Source organism: Dermacentor variabilis, chromosome 1 (genome assembly GCF_050947875.1).
Source record: "Dermacentor variabilis isolate Ectoservices chromosome 1, ASM5094787v1, whole genome shotgun sequence".
NCBI lineage: Eukaryota > Metazoa > Arthropoda > Arachnida > Ixodida > Ixodidae > Dermacentor > Dermacentor variabilis.
Window position 1 is genome coordinate 69,810,317 of NC_134568.1, and position 21,647 is coordinate 69,831,963.

A 21,647-nucleotide genomic window follows, 5' to 3' on the forward strand; every position below is an offset into this window, starting at 1 on the left:
CCAGAGCAGAAGGTATAACATTTAAAAAAGAAAAAAAAAAAGACGAACGTTATGGCAGATATATTTTTACTGGTGTTTCGACCGTATGAGCAGCCTTCATCGGACTCTGACGAAGGCCAGTCCTCCAGCCGAAACGTCAGTAAAAATATATGCCATAATGTTAGTCTTTTTTCTTTTTTGAATGTTATAATACACACACACACACACACACACACACACACACACACACACACACACACACACACACACGCACGCACACACACACACACACACACACACACACACACACACACACACACACACACACACACACACACACACACACACACACACACACACACACACACACACACACACACATATATGTATATATATTATATGGGGTTCGGAAAGCTGGTCAAGCCCCAGCCCACTTCCCCGGAAAAGTGAAGAGTTTCCGCCTATGCCGCCATAGTATTTGTAATCCGATTGTATGCACAACGCAAATTGTGTGCTACTTTCTGGAAGCCACGCGGGTACCAGCGATTACACTAGATTCAAGTCATGCATAAAAGCCAACGCACTTGACCCACAGATCAGATTTTCGCCAATCGCAGACTCTGCTCGCCGCTATTGTTGCGCTTGAGTGTTACTTGTTCTGCAACGCTTTGCTCTGTTTGCAGCGTGCCGCATGAGACAAATTATTCACGTCAGCCAATATATTGTGAAACCAATATATCGTGAAATGAAAATATGTATAGAGCTTGCGCTCGAATTTCGCACCAGCGAGTATTTCAATTGTCAGTGAATTTTTTTCTGTTCAGAAATCCTAAAAAGTGAATGAAGTTTATCTGTTATGACACTGCAATTGGCACCTTGCTGTAACAACTGCTATGACAAGTCTTTCATATGAACTCTGTGTTTCACAGATGTTATTAAAGGAGACATTATATAAATTTTATCTACTAATACTGCAGGCAGTAGTGTTGCCAAAGAAGGAGAGGGTTTAAAAGATGTGGCTAAAAGAACTTTCTTAAGGTATGTAATTTGTTTTTAATTTTTTTGCTAGAGATGTATGCTTGCACTTGCACCCCCCCCCCCCCCCCCCCAGTCCACTCTTACTTCTAAAGAAAAAATGTTTTAAAACACAGCAAAAGAGTCAATTGCTCACTGCTTCTGAAGGAGCTACAAACTTGGTCATGTTGAAGTGTTATCCATTTCACAAACAGGTGCCACCTACTACTAAGGCTTCATCAAAGAATTAGAGAAACCTGCCAACTACAAGATGTAGCTTTTCTGTACATTTTAACCTAACGTAACAGAAAAGATGCATTTTTCTTTGCTGTCACAATGTCCCAACAATACCGGATAGTTTGCACATTGTGTATGCACCGTTTTAAAAATATAGATGAACTGGCAGTATTGTGATGAACTTTTATATACATAATCTCCAATGCACATAAAATGCAGTAGTCTATATGTACTTTAATATACCTCCCACATTTGTACAATATATATTTGACAGAGGGCTGTGAAATATACAAGCTTTCAAAATAATAAATTTTTTGAGAGCAGCTTCCTTTTAGGCCCATTAAAATTTAATTACTCTAATAAATGACCAAAATAAGCTATTGCACAACAATTATTGCACAAGGCTACTACATGGGAAAGCATGCCAGACAAAAAGGTGTAGATGCTACATAAAACAAATAACATTGAAAACAGCAAGACAGAATTTACCGTCACCAAAAGTTTGATAATCCCTGCAATATGAAACTAAAAAGAAAAATGGAATGAATGAATTCTGGGGATTTACGTGCCAAAACCATGATTTGATTATGATGCACACCGTAGTAGATCAATCCGAATTAATTTTGACCACTAGGGGATTGCCCGTGCCCCGTGCCGCCAATGCACGGGGCACGAGCATTCTTGCATTTCGCCCTCATCGAAATGTGGCCACAGCGGCTGGGATTTCATTCCACATCCTTGGGCTTAGGAGTGCAACACCATAGCCGTTAAGCCACTGCAGCAGATAAGAAAAATTGGTTTCTGAGGTTCAATGCCCTTTAAAGCAAGTACCAAATTTTTTCAAATACAGGCTAAATCAAGCATTGCAACATTGCACTCCCCCTTCTTCGCACAGACACTAAATGATGTTTTGTTTATTATTTGTTTACAAGATCTATTATATGCAATAGTTCCTGCCTATTAGCTTAACTATTGTAGTTTCAGAAAAAAAAAAAGAAAACTGCTTTAAACAGACATATGTAAGAAAGAGGATGATATGTAGGATACATCCCACCCTCTTTCTTGTGTCTGCATTGTGCTAGTTTTTTTTCTTTCTGGAAGTATGAACCCACCACCTCAATGAGAAGTTATTCAGTTTTATCACCTCCCAAGTAACTGTGATCATATTAGAGGGACACTAGAGAAACACTAAAATACATTCAGAGTGGTAGATTAGTCTTTCAAGACACCATGAGCATCTCTGTGAGAAAAAAAGATGATATATTTGTAGTTGCGCAAATTGGGGCAAAGCTTCCCCTCTATAAATTTTGTGGTCAGACAGTGGCACCGGCACAACATCAATGACACTTAGCCTCATATTACGGACTTTACAAGGCACAGCATCAATGACATTGGCCTGACCATTACAGACTTTACAACATTTTCAAATATCCGAGACATTTTTGTGCAGGAAAAGTCTACAAATGTAGTCAAATTTAGTCTACGTTCACTTTTGAAAACAATGCAGTTCTGTGGGTATTTAAGTAAGTAGTTCTTCAAAAATGAAACCAGTTGTTAGAAAGCACTCGTCCTTGTGTTGCCCCTATTCTTCGTCCCTGTTTGTTTGCGCACAAAAAGTATAAATATGAATATGTTCCAACTAGGCCGACTCGCAGTAATGCAGTTACTCTTCATTCATAATATTCTGCTGAATGGCCACTGCCAAATATAATGACGCTTTGTAGAGAAAACATGGAAACTTTAAGCAGTGCTGGCACCAAACTTCTGCATGCTTGCTAGCTTACTAAGTAAGCTCAAAACAGAAGGAACACATTTGCAATGCCAAAGTTTAATAGATCACCTTTATTATAGTCCCTCTTTAATATACAGGGTGTCCCAGCTATCATGCACCTGTGCCTCGAGCAGCCAGTCGCACGGCAATTCTGCACGTATTCGTGGGCTTGTTTCACGCTCGGAAAAACTTTCCCGTAACATGTATTGAGCAACAGAAAGCTGTTTCGGGAGTTTTTCATGTTTTGAGAAGTTCATTAATTTAGACTAATTATGCAATTAGGCAGAATGCAAAAAATTATCAAAGTATCTCCAAGCGACGACAAAGAACAATTACCTTGGTTCTTCTGCTCAGCTACGTAGCATTTCCATATTTTTAAATCCTGGTGCATGATAGTTGGGACACCAAGTATTACCAGATTGCCTCCGTCTTGCATCAATTGACCACATCCTATGCCTGGAAGTTTCGTAATCTCAACACACCACCTAATACTCCGCTTTCCTCAGTTGCATCCCTTCCACTGGCACCCATTCTGTAACTCTGGTACACCACCATCAGCTGCATTACATGACCATCATTACAGACTAGCATTACATGACCTGCCAAATTCCACTTTTTCCTTCTAATCTAAAAAAAATATGGGGAAAAAAATGAATTGTGGAGCTTAACATCGCAGAACTACACAATGGGTTATAAGGGACACTGAGTAGAGGGCCTCTGAAAAAAAAACGATGGGATAAGAAAGAGCATCTCCGCTGACGCTTTTTCCTGTTCAGTCATATTTTTACATGTTTTCTCACCTTTGCCTATGCAAAATGCTGGACACAGTTACACTAAGCATATATTTTACAAGTGTAAGTAATAATGAGAAAATAACCATGGTTTAATATATACTTCAGTGAATCCAAACTAGATAAATGAGTGATAACTGTACACCAGCACTTATTTATTGTTACCTGTGTGTTATGAAAGAGACAAAGTACTGCAAATTCCTTCTATGATCATCATTATAACTTATTAATCTTCTCTCAGAGAACCCTTTTTCACATCAACAGAATATCATACTTCTTATCCTCCTTCACTTTTAATAAATTGCTATAAGATCTTATTTTGCAGTAAAACTTGGCCTAAAAAAGTTACATGCACTATTATAAGGTTTTGAGCTGCCAGAATGTCTCGTACACCCTGGGAAATGAACATTACTGGCACTAACTTTTCAACATCCCATATTTGCCTATACTGATAAAGGGACACTAAAGGCAATTATTAAATGAAGCTAAGGTGATAGGTCAATGCTCCAAGGTGTCCTAAGTGTTACTTTTACCATGAACAGAGATCATGTGAGCAAGAAAAATCTGTAAATTTAGTGCAGGGTTAACAATGTCACTGTGTGAACATGGTACCAGCCCCCAGAATCTAACATGTCCTATTTTAGGTAGTAAACTGCAGTCAGTGTAAGTTAATTACATTGCATTCTAACATGAACAGAAATGCAGTTAGGGTAATTTTAGTGGGTTTTACTATCCCCCCCACAACAACAACTACTTCACGATGCTACTTTGTCTCAGTGTCCTGTCACTGCTATCTGTGTGAGAGTGGCAACGTCTCAGTGGAGTCCTTGACTCAAAGTGGTCAATAGCACATGGCAGAGCGTGACCTCTGAGCCCACTGATGTAGCTTAAGATACCTATACATATGAGATCCCATTTATCAAAGGCAAATTGAATGCTTCAAAGTTTCCAAGAGGGTAATCTAACACTGCATATTGATTCAAAGCTTCCCATTAAAACCGTCAGTTTAAACTTCTAGCATCATCACACAAAAGCTAAAAATCAGATTAATGTTTAACTGTGTTCCCAAATGACCTGAACCTCATAAATAAACAATGTGAAATATTTTTTATGAAATCGCCAAAATATAGATCTGATGTATCAACTCAGAGCTGCTATGACTTTTGAACCAAGAATTTCATTGCTATCTTGCTAGTACCGTGTTCTACTGAGCAGTAAATTACATTTTTTGGTGAATAATAGCAAATGTGGCAAATTCTGTTGTGAAGTTACAATAATTAATACCGTTACATTATTTTTTACTTATAGCACACACCTACCATTGTACTTAATAAAAAAAAAAATGGCATTCAGACACCAAGAAATATTGACCTTCGAAAAATAATTTTAAGCAGTCTTTTTTTTTTTTTTTTTCATTCAGCTTGTGTATCACCAAAATTAAACAACAGAAGAACAGAGGAGAAAGGTTTGAGGATTTTGATTGCATGTACATGTGTGAACTTTATGCCTCAGCTCCATACAGAAATAAGATTGACCGTTTAATGTGTAGGATACTATCTGGCCAGAATTAGTTTGAACACTGGAGCAGGTGGCTCTCGCTACATGCAGTGTTGTCCAACCACAGCCATGAAAACAGCTGCCCATGCACAGTGAAGTTAAGGTTTACCAAGTTCATGTCTCACACTCACACTATTTGCTGCTGCCGAAATTCGTGAGTGTGAGCACACTGCTAGAGCACTGCATACATCTGTTTACATATAACACTTGCCACTACACTAAACAAACACACACATACCTCTAAAAAAAAAAGTAGTTTCTTTCCACTTGCACGCAACGGTCAACACTGCACAAAAGTTGGAACTTTCTACGCTCCTCTAGAAGACACACAAACCATTGATAAGCTGAGCATTGTCGACAAAACATGACGCACACATACTGCACATATGCAGCAGTGCATTGCAGCTGCAGTTAGATGGCACAACATGTAGTGAAAGTTGTATGCTCCATGCTGGCATTATAGTAGCTAGAATACCGCCAACAATTCCAGAAACGTGCCTGGCAAATGCATTGCTAGGAAAACCAACAAAAAAAGAAAATGGTCTACATAAGCCCCTAATGGCATGACCATAAACCCTTCACATGTCCATCTTTTTGTTTCTCACCTGTTACACAGAGATTGATTTTGCAGCATACATTGTGAAATGTCTTGAAACGCCCACACATCTTAAATATGATCGCTCCATCTTTGTGCTTATGATCCTCAGGGCTGAATTATGCACCTATAATAATGGATATGGCACCTGAAGGAGCTCACATTGAGAGCTGCATCCTTCATAGTGCAGTGGCCTTGACACACCACCATGCTAGAAGTGCTGTCTTCTTCATCTTCAAATGGCCACTGTTTTACAGATACATTGGTGCAATGCTTGCTGTGCTCCCATAAACACAAAAAACTAAATTATGCTTTTCCAATTTTCAACATACCACTTCCGAGCCATCAACTCTCAGTAATATCTTCACCCTGCAGCGGCTGTTTGGTGGACTAATCACCAGGTGTGAGGAGAATGATTTAAGTTATGAACAGTATATTACACTATTTGCTATGCTCTAGTGACATAGCCCTACCATCCACTGAGAAGTGCTGTGGAACATAACAAAATTTTTATAAAGTGTCTACACAAGATTTTGTAATATTACTGAAACATCTGGCGACATTCCATTCACAAACAAATAAAGCCTGCACTAAAATGTTTGCATCTTATTATTAAACAAAAAATTTAGCATGTCATGCATACGAGGTCACGAACCTGAACTATTGCCTTCAATCTTAAAAAACACTGAGTTGCGTTTAAGAGGCGGCAATACTCACATAATCCTTATCATTAGGTGTGCTCCGATTTTGTAGTTCTTTTCTACCAAATTAAGAGTTGTGGTACCTTCCTTTATACATAATTTCTCACCAAAGGCCATGCATTCTTTTTTCCAGAATAAACGCTTAGTAAAAACAAATTATGGCAAACATGGTAAACAGTTTTCTGCCATTGCTTTCGTGTATTCCTCACACTCAGATATCTTTAAAAAGCCACAAGTAATACTCTAATGTACTATGACATTAAAGTGCCAGTATCAGCTTTGTTTCTCAGTCTGCCATTTGTTCTAATCCTAATTGTGTATAGTTTTAAATTTATAACTTTTGTCCCAATGTTTTGTCACCATTGCATTCTTGCATTTTAGTTTTTGCTCCTCTAGAAAACAAAGGGTAGTACAGTCGATCCCACTTATAACAATCCCAGTTATAACGAATGCTCGATTATTACAAACAAAGATAGCATGATGACCATAATTTTTATGCATGTAGATGGCGGCTCATATCAGAACAAACATATTGTGGCTCCGACCTCACCTAGAGTGAACACAGAAGGCACTGCTCTGTTTGCATTGCTGCTGTTAAATATGCTTCCAAGTGGTGCATGACCTCCTAGATAACATTCAAGCCTGTGTCACGTGAATGGCATTACACAGGAAGGTTGATGCTCCCACCGAAAACTGCGCTATGCAGATGTATATAACGACAAGCGTCATCCACACCCCCATTTAATCTGCTGGCTATCAGCTTTCCAGCACGTCACATCCCGTGACACACAGGCCGAAACCCAGATACGAACAGTTGGGAAGTGACAGTTCAAAAGGCAGTTTGGAAGTGAATTGTGTCACATTCCTGCATTTCGAAGTCGATGTCGCTGAGCCATGCATGGATGAGGGCATTGTCTGTGAGGTGAAAGGCTTTGTCAGCAGCGAATTGGATGAAGAAAGTGAGGAGACTGCGGAACAGATGCCACCACCACCTCTCAGCTCATTAACAGCGGTCGATTACATCACCTCACTGAAACAGCTGGTCTGCAGCAAAGCTCTTGGTGATGAGTACTTTGCTGCTTTGAACAATCTCGAAACCATGATAATTGGTTCAGCATTGATGAAGCAAAGCAAGCTTGCCAACTTCTTTGGAAAACAATAACTGTTCCTGCCATTTCGTTACATATTCTTCACTGCCGACTTGTTATGAACACTTGGCAATAACAAACGCATTCTGAGTGACCATGATGGCTGTTATAAGTGGGCTCGACTGTACTAACAGCTTTGCAAATAGTAGGGACACAAAATGCAAACATTCGGTCCATCTAAAGTGACAAGTTAGTGCTTCAAAATCTCCATCATCCAGCAAGAAAATGACAAAATGTAGGACAGGATTCGTGCCACCATTATGCAAACACAGTGCCAGCTTCCAATCCCTCATTTATAACTGGCAAATAGTAGTGAAGCACTTAATGTAGGATAATTTTGTTGCACTTCAACATTTGAATCACCAGCTCAGTACAGGACTCCTGTGCTCTAGGGGCATCAATGAACTCTGTCACAACAAGTTTTCAAAGATCACTGTTTCACAATCTGCATCTGTAGTCAGTGGTTTGCCTATTCTGTTTCGATTTATCATTGCTCTATTGGCTCTAATTCCTAGAAGGCAAAAACAAGCCTCAAGCACACGTATAAAAGGTGGATTCGATAAGGGGTCTAGCTCTCACTGCTCCAGGATTCCCGATGTTCGGTGAAATTTGGAAGGAACACATACGCTTCTGCGACACAAATTCTCCCGTGACGGGAAAGAAAATGTTTTGAATTCTACAGAATGAAGTGTGCAAGTGTAAATGGGTAGATGCTGCCAATAAGCCACAGGGAGCGGTGAGGTGTGGGTCCTAAGTGTAGCAACCATTATTTTTGTATTTTCGAGCGCCAATGGTGGCTGGCTGACAATCGCTTACATATATAAACCCATGGTGCCTGTTATCAACAAACAAATGTTCACAAATAACGATGAGGGCTTCTGACAATAGTACAAATTCTCTGCTCGCTCAAGGACACCAAGTAGGGCCAGCATCAAGTTTGAGTGCCCCTAATCATGGAATGAGCACTCAAGTAAAGGAGTAATTAAGAGAGGCATAACTTATAGTCATAGCATATCCTAAGACAGAAAAATTATACTAATGCCAAATCATTTAACAAATTCTAAACATCAAAAATAGTCTGTAACTAGTCTTTACACAGCACAAATCACACGCAAGAAACAAGCTGTCTGCTGTAAAGCAACATGCAGTAATTGGAGGTGTATATACCACTTGAATGAAGGAATGACAGTTCATACCTTCTGGAACTATGCAGCGGCGATCACATTGGTTATTCAGCTAAGCTACACATCACGCAAGACGTAATGCAATAAATTTGTGAGAAACGCAATTGCGAGTGTCAACGGAGCATGCAGAAAGCATTGGCACAAACCACAGTGCATATATGGCAGCATGGCGTCTCAAACCAGAAGTGCTTGCAGAAGACACCATACTCCACATTAGTTCGGAGAATTTGGTTTTTGCTATTCCCTTTTTACTTCTCACACTCCCTCAATGACACTGTGACCAATTGCAAGTGAGGTGCTGGTGGCATTTACAAGTAGGTGCTACCAGAGCTATGTGATGACTTGGACTTGGCTAGCTAGCATTGCACAAACTACACTTCTTATCAATAACTGCTAGCATTTTCAAGCTTGAGTTGCACTGAACACAAAATGCTACCGTGTACCCAGAATTTGGGTTTCACCAGAATTAACTCTTCCTTCAATGCATAAAGGAGGCCAGCACTAGATATTCCAGTGTTCATGAATGCAGATTCCAGTGTGCGACCCTTTGCACTGTTGCTCCCGGCTTCTTGCTATGCGGATAACATGTTTTTGAACTTGCCTCCCAGCAGGGGAACTGGTGGTCTGTTTCAATGTTCAGATTATATACCTGAAGAGCCAGTACTGAAAGAAACCCAGGCTAAGCTTTGCATGATGCTGCTAATCGGTAATACAGTAGAACCTCATTGAGACGTTATGGAAAAAAATGCGAGAAAAAACACACTAACTGGGAAAATGTACAATCCGAAACAACTAAAAAATTTGACAGACTCAACTGTTGTTGACATCTACGTAATGCAAAGTGTTGCGCGGATCGTTGCGGCATGTGACGCCGACGCGCATGGAGCTGGTGGTGCTCCTGTGGCCCAAGACGCGTTTTGTTATTTTCCTATTGCGTATTGCTTTAAGAGGGCAACGGGAAACCGAAAATAAATCAAGGTGGTGGGTGACGCCGGATGCCGCCGAAGCGAAATGTGATGCCCACAACGCGCGGCCTGCAGCAGGGAACGGCGGCACGTTTGGAGAATCGTTTACTAAAAGCGTGCAGTACGCTACCAATGGCACTATGCACCCCACGCTGTAAAACAGGTAGATGTAAATGTCTGTCACAATAGTTTTGGCGGCGATAGCTGTGAATGCGGTGCGTGACGACCCGAGCAGAGATTTGCTGACATTGGAATAGGAAACTGTGTGCACCATCATTTTCACGAGAGACGGGCGGCTATATACTATTCTCGATCGTGCGCACCTCACACCTTTTCTTGTTCACATGAGATTTAGCAGCCGGAAAACGTTACGAATGCAGTCTGCAGCAGGGAACGGCGGTGTGTTTCAGTTATCACCTGTTAAAAGCATGCACTATGCTTCTGACGGCACCACGCGCTGTGAAACATACAGGCGAAGATGCTTATCGCAACAGGATTGATGGTGATAGCTGTGAATGCCACGTGCAAGGATTCCGGAGATTTGCTGCTACTGAAATGAGAAACTGAGTGCGCGCCGGTGTTTTCATGTGAGACGGGCAAGCGAGTAATGCGGTGGAGCTGCCGCGGCGGGCAACTATATACTGTTCTCGATCGCAGACGCCTCATGCATTTTCTTGTTTACATGGGGTCTAGTGGTCGGAAAACGTATCACATTATCGTAGTTTGGCGACGTACTGAATGTTGGTGCCGAAAAATCGCGTTTTCCGGGAACGTAGGAACCGGTAAAAAATGAGCGCAAGTGCATTGGGTCATTTTTTTGTGTTCTCGATTGTGAACGTTGCTGCCGAGAAAACGTACATAACGGGAACATATCACTGAGGTTCTACTGTACTTGAGCCGATAGACGCACGACTTGTATTTCTCAGGTATTATGCACACATATAATGACGTAGGTACGCTTTCTACAAAAAACACATTAAAGGACTATCTCGGCATCTTAAGCAGTCAATAAAAGCATGAGGGTATCAGCCAATAACACGCATTTGTTAACTCACGGCACACTGATGTTCAAGCAAGTGCCGATGAAGTCGTCATGTGCCTTCTCTGTTTACGAAATTTATAAATAAATTAGCAGCCCGAGAGACATGGTAGAGTGATTTATACTAAATGGCCTACAACATACATTCAAAACTGAAATTTACTTTTGTGCCCCTTTAATGTTTGCCTTTAGTATCCGTTCAATGACTACTAGAGAGTAGTATAATGCTTGACCAAACATTCACATGTGGATTATTACAACTGCTAAAATTACATTTTTTTTCAATTCATTTTTAAAATTTTTCTCATATTCCGCTTTTTTACTGGTAGCTGCTCGACTTTAATATTTGAATGAACAGTGGCTACAGGAGAACCCTGGCAAAAGTGCCTAGCAGTGCCTCAACTGTAAATTATGATATGTGCAATGCCAATTGAATAACCACTCCTCTTACTATAAGAAAGCTCATTTTTAACTGAACCCATCATACCATGGCCTTAAGCACAGATTTGCCAATTTTCACTGCACTAATCATTGGATGTTTTACTGATCAAGTAATGTACAGCAACCAATGCCACCTTTTAAAGGCCATCATAAAGTACATCTGACTTGAGATTACCATAGTTTGTTAATAAGGAATATTTAAAAATGCATACTTTTTGTTTTAAATACAAAGGAACACAAAAAATTGTTTAACAACGCACATACTATTTGCATACCTAAAAATGCTACTATAACAGCACTTCATGTAATTGAAGAAGAAGAGCAGGAGTACAAGCATTTGTGCTGACCTTCACTTGTTGTAGCCTGCAAAAGCTATTAGTAGTGTATGATGGTGACAATTGAAATAGCAAGAATTAACAATGCATTTGAACTGCTCTTTAAGAGGAAGCTTTAGCCCGGGCCCAACTCCGACGCGGCATATTCAAATACATGTAGAACACAAAAATGGTTTTCTTAGATAACCCCAGGACCGATTGTAATGAAATTTGTTGCATTTGAGAGAGAAAGCTAAATTCTAGTGACTGTTGGAAGCAGAATTTTGATTTAGGGCCTGAATTTTGTAAAGAAGATTTTCAAAAATTCAAAAGCTTGAAAAAGATAGAAGCATGAAGTTTACAAATTCATAGCTGTGCATCGAGTTCTGTAAATGGCATCTATTAGATCACTGAAAGCGGACTAATTCGATGTCATCTTATATCTAACGTGAATTTGTTACATTGTTTACAAGGGTTCTGCAAAAGCTGTATTTCCATATTACTAAATTTTTTAAGATTCATGTGTGACATGTCAATTTTGTCTGCCTTAGATGTACTATTCATGCAATTCACAGTACAATATTATCATTTCTCTTTGCTGAGTTACAGAGTTGCAGACTTGGTAGTTTCGTTTTTTGAAAATTTTCGATTTTTGCCAATTTTAATAAAAAGTTGACAACCAAAATGATAATTTCGAAACTGACAGTCACTAGATTTGCATATTTTCTTTTAAATGCAACAAACCTCGTCAAGTTTGGTGCAGTGGTTGCCGAGAAAAACGAATGCTGCGTTTACGTGTATTTAGGTCGGAGCACCCGAGCTAAAGCTTCCTCTTAACCATATGAAGATATAATACAGTTTTCCCAAACCATCATGTGAAGAATGCAATTTACAGCCAGTCACCCCAGGCAGGGAGTTGCATTACTTTTCAATATGAAGCCTTGGAAAATATCAGACCACTAAATAACAGAACTACCCATGTGCCATTTCTCACAACATTAAACTCAGATTTTGCATACTCATTTGTAAAAGTTTTCAGCTTGATCTATACAGCCAATCCCTGCTGTCACAAGACAGGCTAGCAGAAATCTGCCCTGTCTGGTCTTTACTTATACATACACCATATGTAGTGCCAGCAAAGGATGCTGGCATCTTCTACAAAGTAAAAGTACAGACTGTCTCAGAAAACAACTTATCTTTAAGGGCACTACATGCATGGCATAACTCAACAGCAGATTTTCCATTCTCAAAATGTGGAGACATTGGCACTCTAAAAAAACGCACAATAAAAAAAAAAGTTAATTTTGTAACAATCTCGCACAGCTCACATGCGTCGACCAGAACTGTTACAACTGGGACATAGTTATGTAGACTGCACACAATTAGTCCACTCTAAGTGGATTGATCATGCTAGCATCACCGTTAGCCTTTTAACAGTTTCATTTCATGCTAAAAATGGCAGTAAAATAGGAAAATTTTAATATAATTTAAAACTCAACCAAGTGAGAAGCGATGTTTGACATGCTGACCTCACCGTTTTAAACCATGCAGATGGTACCAAAGGATACACGAAGAAGAGCACTGGTCACGGACCATAAAATGGCCAATAATCAATGACAATTTGGCTTGTCATAAAGTGGTAAGTGTAGTGACAAACTGTGAAGTCATACCACAGCCCAAAATGCAAGTAACCTCATCATGGCACTTCATCAGAAATATTGCAGAAGTTGCTGTAAACATTAGGCCAATTTTTCAATAGCCATACTAACAGCAATTAGCAAAAACCACATAACTGTGCAGAGCAATATACAACGCCAATGCAAAATGACTCATATAATCACATGTTGGACTTTCCAACACAGCTGCCAGCTGGAATTAACAAACTGGAAATGTCACACGTGACAAGAATTGTACAACTACGTCCTGGCATTTCGATAAAATGGGGATGTAAAGAAATGCAGCAAGATACCCTCAGCGGGCCATCTTTGATGCTTTTAAAATGCGATGAAGTGCTGACAACCCACTCAGATCAGGCAGATCACATGTACTACTTTCTCTGAATGATGACATTCTTCAAGCTTGTACTTAATTCCAAGTCGCTCTTGATTTCTAGTTTACTTTAGGCAACAAAACTACCTGTTATTCTGCCCTGGATTGACTGGTCACATTAAGTCCAACCATAAGGATTAAGTACAATGCAACACTTCTAGTATGTGCCAAGTTCAAACTGCTGCCTGGCATTCTTCAGAAGCTTGCCTTTCTTCAGTAAACTTACTGTTGCTCTCCAAAAGCACATGCCAAGGTAGTCACAACCATAGCAAGTTGAGTGCAGCTGCCAACAAACTGCTCATCTTTCTGATACGCTTTGTGCACTTCTGTGTGCAATTTAACCCTCACAACCTGCCTGAACGTGCTGTTCGGCAACACATTACAGATCCCTTTGTTCGATGAGGCTACCATGCTTGAGTGATGAGGCTTAAAGAAAACCTTGATGATGCTGCTGGCATACAAGAAAGGCAGAGAAAAGAAGGTTAAAAACAGAGCTCTGAGAGGCTGCACTTAGTGAGAGGCTTAAAACGTAGGTGCTCTTCAATGAACTGGCAGGGACAGCGTGCCAGGGCACAATGGCGAGGTGGAGCCGGAGGACAGGGGCCATCCTCAAAACCATCGGGATGCACTGGCATGTTGAGGTCTAGTCGTTTTCTGACAAATTCTTTCACCCAACGTTGGCTGTAGCGGAGGAGAAGCTTTTCAGCATACTTCTGCATAAAGAAAAATTTGAGGGGCATGTATTCAGAAACTGTTTTAATGACACTGCAGCAGTCCAACTGAAGCAGTCACTGCTTTAAATAGGCAGACAATCAAGGATGAGCTCAAAATTTCGGCTACCTGGTTGCCTTATGGTCAACAATTCAAACAGTGCAGATGAAGGCACAAGAAATAACTAAGGGGTTCATAAGAACTGAAAGCTGGGCAAGTTCATTTGGAAACACTTGTGCTGCATCTCTCCCTCTGTGTCCTGTCCCGACTTTTGTGTTGTTTCTGTAACTACGGTATTACCAAATCAACATGCCCAGATTTCAGTTCTTGTGACCTTCACTTACCCCCGTATTCAGAAATGCAACTTAAGTCGAAGCCCATGCTTGACTTGATTTAAATAATGCCTGGCGTTAACATGCCCAAAGATGCTCACTGCATTTCCTTCGGCACGTTCACGATAGGCGTCACTTAGATCAAGTCAAGCATGGGCTTCGACCTGAGTTGCATTTCTGAATACGGAGGTTAGAGTACACTGGACTCTAATCAGTCATTAGGCTTCAGGGTCAACAAAAGCACTTATGCCATGTCCCTTCTTCCACATCCTATCCAAATTTTGCCTGGCTTGTTTCAACCAAACAAGAGATCAGTCAGGGATGCTGCTGAGTGTGTCCTTCCTAGCTTTCTGGCCTTGCCATTTGTATTGTTTGACATGTAGGTAATTTGAGGCATTTATAAAAATGCATTTTTAGTTTCCATGACTTGGAATTTTTGCATTGTACACCACAACAGACAGTGCCCAGATTATATCCTGTCCACCTTATGAGAACAGTACATTGTAGAATACTTTACCAGTCAGCTGTCTGCCTCTTTTACTTTTTCTGTTTTATCTAAAAGTGACTAGGAAAACGAAAGCAAAGTTTTGAGCAATGAATCATGAACTAACAACCAAGGCTACTAACAATGATAAAACCAGTGAAATAGGGCCTTATTTCATACTGGAAGGTACTGTAAAAAAAGCAAGTCACCAGCTGAAACATAGTCTGAAGAAGTAGAGTAGAGAAGTAGAGCATTATAAAAATTTAATTATGGGGTTTTATGGGCCAAAAGTACAATATGCTCACGAGGCCGTTGTGGCGGACTCCTGATTAATTTTTAACACCTGAGGTTTTTTAATGTGCACGGGCATTCCTGCATTTCACTCCCATAAAAATGCGGCTGCCTCAGCTGGAATTTTATTGCGCACGCTCGGACTTAGCAGTGCAACGCCAAAGCCACTTGGCAACCATGGCGGGTGAGAAATAAAGCACGTCCACAAGCTAAATACACAGATTTCACAGGCAAGCATACTAACATGTGAAACATTTGTAATGTTAAAAAATGGATACCACAGCATTCATACGTTGTAAGCCCATGATACAATAACATACATCCAATTTTATTCCAATCAATTCTACCTCAGTGTAAGACTTACCATAGGTGTTTCTATGGTAAGTCCCCCCCCCCCCCCCCATACACAAACACATTTATACATGCACCATGTCTCACACAATGTATGTCTCACACAAGATTGAAGTTAATTTTTACTTAGATATTTCATTGTTAACGAAGGAAAAAATTCCATAAATGACAAACAGAAGGCACGGAAATACTAAATGAGCCTAGAATGCCAGAGTTATTGTTCCTTTGTGTTGGAGCATTTTAAAATGGATAACAATTTTGCAGTTGTGCAACACAACAGCTTACAGGTGTCTGAAATGGATGCTTCAATTTTTCTATCAGACTTAAGACAGCAACCCTGAAGGATGACAGCAATTACTGACATTAAGAAAAGCATAAACTGCGGTTGCAAGTGACTTCAAGTCTTGGAACTAGAAAAAGGGGATAGAAAAATGATTTAAATAGGGTAGTGCAGTATGGAGATCCACATTGAGTGCAAGGCTCTGACAAGTATGCCAACTATGACAGCCACACATTTCCCATCTTCTTTAAGTATTTGTGCAAGTTTATTATATCCTACATTAAATTGTGGTGCACACTTCTGTACATAACTATTAAAAGCATATGATGCAGCCAAAATTCAATTCCGGGCTTCAATTCGTTGAGTGCAAGGCTCTGACAAGTATGCCAACTATGACAGCCACACATTTCCCATCTTCTTTAAGTATTTGTGCAAGTTTATTATATCCTACATTAAATTGTGGTGCACACTTCTGTACATAACTATTAAAAGCATATGATGCAGCCAAAATTCAATTCCGGCCTTTTACATACAAAAACCACAATATGATTATGAGGCGCGCAGTTGTGGAGGGCTCTGGATCAATTTTGACCACCTGGGATTTTTTTAATGTGCACCGAATGCATGATACATGGTCATTTTTAGCATTTCCCCCCCCTTAAATCTGGCCATTGTGGCCAGGATTTGACTCCGACCTCGTGCTTAGCAGCGAAATGCCATAGCCGCTATGTCACTACAGCGGGTGCAACCAAAATGAATTGCCTACATCCAATAAACAAGTGCTCATGTTGTGCCCTGGTGCTGGCAGAATTCATTCCAAAGACGCTTCCAAAAGTCAACAACCAGATACTTACCTCTCTCTGCGAGATACGAGTTGTAGAGCTGCTTCCTGTAATGATGATGTCTGACATGTCAATGTCCATTCGCGTCCTATCAACTGGATATAGTGCTGCACCATTTCTGGCCTAAAAAGAGATGAAGAAAAATGAAAAAAAAAAAAAAAACAAGCACCAACCTGACTCGACTCTGTTTCGTAACCATTAAAATCAAACACGACAGTAAAAAAGCACCACTTCACTGAGTTGGTGGTGTCCCCCGTGGCCCTTGCATCAAGGGCATCTTGACGGTCTTGGTTTTCCAGCATCTCGTATAGATACCTCTGCAGATGACACCCCGAATGAAAATTATTCTAGTTTTTGCAAATGCCAGGAAGGAACTACCTACACAAAAATATTCAAAAGAGTACTTACAATGCATTGGCTAACATCAAAATAGACAAATATGAGCTAGTATTGTGTCAAGGAAGATAGAAAAGCACTGAACAATGGTGTTTTGAGAAATCTGTCACACAATTTCCTAGGCCAGAGCACTTACCAGTTAGAGTCGACATAAATCTCTGATAAGCATATTGGCACAGATCTATTTTTTGGATACGGAGGCCGTTTGAACACAGACTTGACACTTTGCTGCAAAATCGGATTAATGTTGGTGACCAAAGTACCATAACAGTTTTAAATAAAGTCAGGCCACAAGCCTGCAAACATTGTTTAAGGTTTACTTTAGTGTCAAAATGAATTGGGCTTAAAGATCACAACTGTCTCGCTAATGAAAGTAAAATATTAACCAAAAAAAATTGTATAACATGTTAGTGAAGATCACATTATAAGAGTTTCTTGTAATACCATACTCCTGCTTGCAGACTACATGCCGTGGTTAGTATCTTGCATTTATAATTTTATAACAAAGAAAATCAGAGGATGTCTTGAGCTTTATTCCTTACAGAAAATGTGCTATTCTTTCAATGCTTCCTTTATGATCTGTAAGGGTTCAGTTTTGTAGCTCTTTACTTCCATTTCCTTCTGAGCTGTTGAAAGCTCTTGTTTGAATACAAAAATAAAGAGAGAAACCAGGTACATGAACATCTGTGTTGAGAAGTGAACATATCTGATTGCAGTCGGATTGAGTGCTAGCTGCAGCATATTGAAACACATATGCCTGTCACTGCCAGGACAGCAGCACGGACTTTTTTAAATTATGCAAAAACAACAAGAATGCCATTTCAGCATTTGCAGTGGTGAAACAGCTAGCAGATGAGCAAACAAAAGTCAGCCAGTGTCAAACATGCATCCTGCAGAACTTTCATTCCTACCATTTGTTCAAAAATGCTAAGTGCCTTGTTGCTAGCTAGGTGATGCCTTTACTCTGTCTCACAAAAGGTAAAAAAGGGAGCAAAAGAGACTGGAGCATCTTAGCATGAGCACGCAATCGAGCCCTGTTGTGCACAAAGCAAACGCTGTGCATACACGCTACAGTTGCATTTGCTTTGCTATGTAGCGTAGATACCGCGGCCGACGGGTCCACTGGCTGATTGCACTGCGGCTCGCTAAGGATAACCGTGTTTGGCTTACGTTTGGTGCACCATAGGCGCCAAAATCAGTAGCGGTGTCTATGTGAACATCCAAAATCAAATTAGAAATATGCGCCACGGTGCTGTTCAGTAGGCTAGGCGGAGTGTTGTGGGCATACCTTGCTCCGCTGTAGCCTCCGCAGTGCAAGGCATTGAACAAGGAGTGGAAGCACCGCGAAGGCGGTTGTTCGATTGCCATTAACTCCACTTCTGCTGAACGCATTGAAGTACTTCTCGTGGCAAAGTATTTCTGAAATAGTCTATTTTAACCTCAAATGCATTTTTCCGCTTTGATAAAAGGTGTTTCAGGGCCCCTTTAATGCAAGCCCATGCTGAGGGGAAAGGCATTAAGGGAGGGCAGCCTCCCAAAGCACTGAGTAAATCCGGCTGCACCTTGAAGTTTTGATGACGGTGAGGCCCAACAGTCCAGTAGGCAAGACGTGTGACAGATTTGGCTACATGTCTCTCTATTTTGATTCTGAGGCCCTGCCATTGCTATATCCATGGACACACACGTGTGACCATCTTATCCTCTATTTGGATGAAGGCCTTGCACAGCCATATCTCACCTGCATGCGTGCCCCATCCATAGAAGCACGACCTTGTGCACTAATTTTGGGATTAGACCCTGTGGCCATAGTGGGCCTACATAGCATCAGCAACAAAGTCAATAGAGCCCAGCATGACGAGTAATCCCAGTGACATAAAAGTGAGAGCTATCTACAGATGGGCCGAACCACCACAAATGTTTTGGGCAGATCTTTTCAAACTTGGAGCCAAGTTATGCGGGGGCAATATTTTCGGGTGATCACTTTCGGAGATAGTTCACTTTTGTGAGATTTTATGAGAACAGGCACTGGTATGTGACGAAGCATATGGCTGACAGTGCTCTACGCACTGTGCAAACATAACGAACTTGGCACAGCATCTCGTGAAATCTCGCAAAAGTGAAATTGTTTTCGAAAGTGGTTGCCTGAGAATACTGCCCTAGAAGTATGTGCAATCACAAGCTGATGCAAAGCAGTAAAGCCCCCATCTTTCTTTGTTTCTCTTTCTCTTTTCTTTCGAGGAGTGAGGATGAGGTACTATGCAAATGCCAAAGCTAGCACAAAAGATCCGAGTGAAACAAGCAAATGAGACTGGCCATCATTGCAGGCATTAGTCCTGAAATTATTATGTTATCAGACATCTGAAAGCACAGGTCCACACAATATGACACATCAAGAGAGTTACAGCTAGGCTTCCAATTTTCAGTTTATTTTTATTTAAATATATAGATCAGTCTTCATTAGTGTCCATTAGCTTGGAGAAATTTTTGAAAGTCACCAAAACAATGGTGTAGAGTACACTTTTGTAATTTCGACTCCAGCTACTTAGATTTATCAGATAATTCAATTCCGACCGAAGGTCCCGGCCAGCACCCATACATTTCTATAGGCCAATATTTCCATCATTTTGATCCTGAAACTGGCACTCACCGGATACCTTGAACTTGACTAGTTGGCACAAATGTGCCCAACCCAAATGGTGACATTAATCGTGGCCCACAGGCTGCAGAGCCTGTCTTGGCAGCACTAAGCTAGAGACTTCCCACACTGTTCACATCTGCCACCAAGCAGTACTACATAACATATTAAAGGGGCACTAAAAGTAAATATTAAGTCAAGCTAAGGCGATAGATTAATGTTAGAGAGCGTTTGAGGTGTCAATATTATTGCAATCATAGCTTTAGCAATTGAGCAATTGAGGTAAATGCAGGACATGATTTGAAATACCTTGAGGCATTTAAATACTAGCCTGATGACGTAGAAACTCTTCGTTATAGTTTTGTCATTAGTACTCAACCTCTCGGTAATAAAAATATCATTGCATTGCAAAATAAAACAGAAGAAAATGCTACTTGCCTACTTATATTCAATCCTTAAAAAATGAAATTTTTGATGTTATCCTTGACAACGACGCAGGCGGCAAAAAGGTTTTATTTTTGCTAGACTCTGCTCCACCCACGCTTACACGTTTCAGTAGTTTCATTATTGTGCAGTGCTGCGCTCGTTTTGCTACAGGTAGTAGAGAATGCCACACAAGCAGCAAGAGCCCTCAGCAAAAAGGTCCCTGAAACACTCCTTTCACATAGTGAGAAAATGTTGCCAATCTGTTAGCAAGGCTCCCGTGAACATGCGAGCCAAATAATATTGCACTGCAAGCAGCAGGAAAAAACAGTGCCAAATCGCTTGCTCTCGCTTCTGCAATGTCATCATGCAGCGTCATCGCAAGCAGTGGGACCTACCAACAGCTGTTGGCTGATTTAGTCATTGTGAGGACATTTTCATTAATACAATTATTGCTCATTTGACTTAAAGAAATGAAAAATATATATGTCTACAATAAGAAAATGCACTGCACTCTTTGCACTGCTGGTCTACACATGACAGTTGCATGTTGCTGTGTCTGCTGCAAGTCTGCTGTGGAGAACTTTGCCCTGAAGGTGGTTTCATGGCAGTATGAGTCGCATTGCCGTGAAACCACACCTCAAGGCAAAATTTACACTATGGTGAAGCCACACCTCAAGTCGAAATTTGCATATAATCCACACCAATGTTACATTGAAGTTTAAACAATTTTTTGATGCATGTTATGCAAGCAAAAATGTTGTACATTTTGAGACATGTATAACTGAAAGCTTCGGTCTTGATGCGCACTTTGCATCGCACAACTGATAGCCAAGATCAAGCAAAGATGAATTCGTTTACAGTTGCTTACAGATTTCAGCACCTGCTCAATTATTCAAACATAATAGTCGCAGCAGGCGCATGGCCACTGCAAATATATTTGCGTCAACTCTGCACTAAGCCACAACTTTGGTTGCCGACACCCAAAGAAACCAACGTAATGTTGGGCGAAACAGTGCTGGTTAGGCCCAACAGCCAAGGCAGGAGCAACGAAGGACAGCAAACCGCCCGGGCAAGCTCATTTGTGATTGGGCCCCAGATCATGCGCGTGGGCTAG

General features: G+C 40.6%; 1 protein-coding gene across 2 annotated transcripts in view; it reads right to left on the reverse strand.

Annotated features, from left to right (window-relative positions):
• Nucleotides 1–1,444: 1,444 nt before the first annotated feature.
• Nucleotides 1,445–21,647, reverse strand: part of LOC142579081 (uncharacterized) — a 103,475-nt gene continuing 83,272 nt past the window's right edge. For both annotated transcript variants that reach the window (XM_075688942.1, XM_075688950.1), the window contains exons 7-10: nt 17,485–17,520; nt 17,313–17,393; nt 17,089–17,199; nt 1,445–14,498 (exon numbers count right to left, since the gene is read on the reverse strand). In XM_075688942.1, coding sequence (XP_075545057.1) covers nt 14,268–14,498; nt 17,089–17,199; nt 17,313–17,393; nt 17,485–17,520 — 459 coding nt within the window. In that variant the 3' untranslated portion in view covers nt 1,445–14,267. The remainder of the gene's footprint in view (nt 14,499–17,088; nt 17,200–17,312; nt 17,394–17,484; nt 17,521–21,647) is intronic.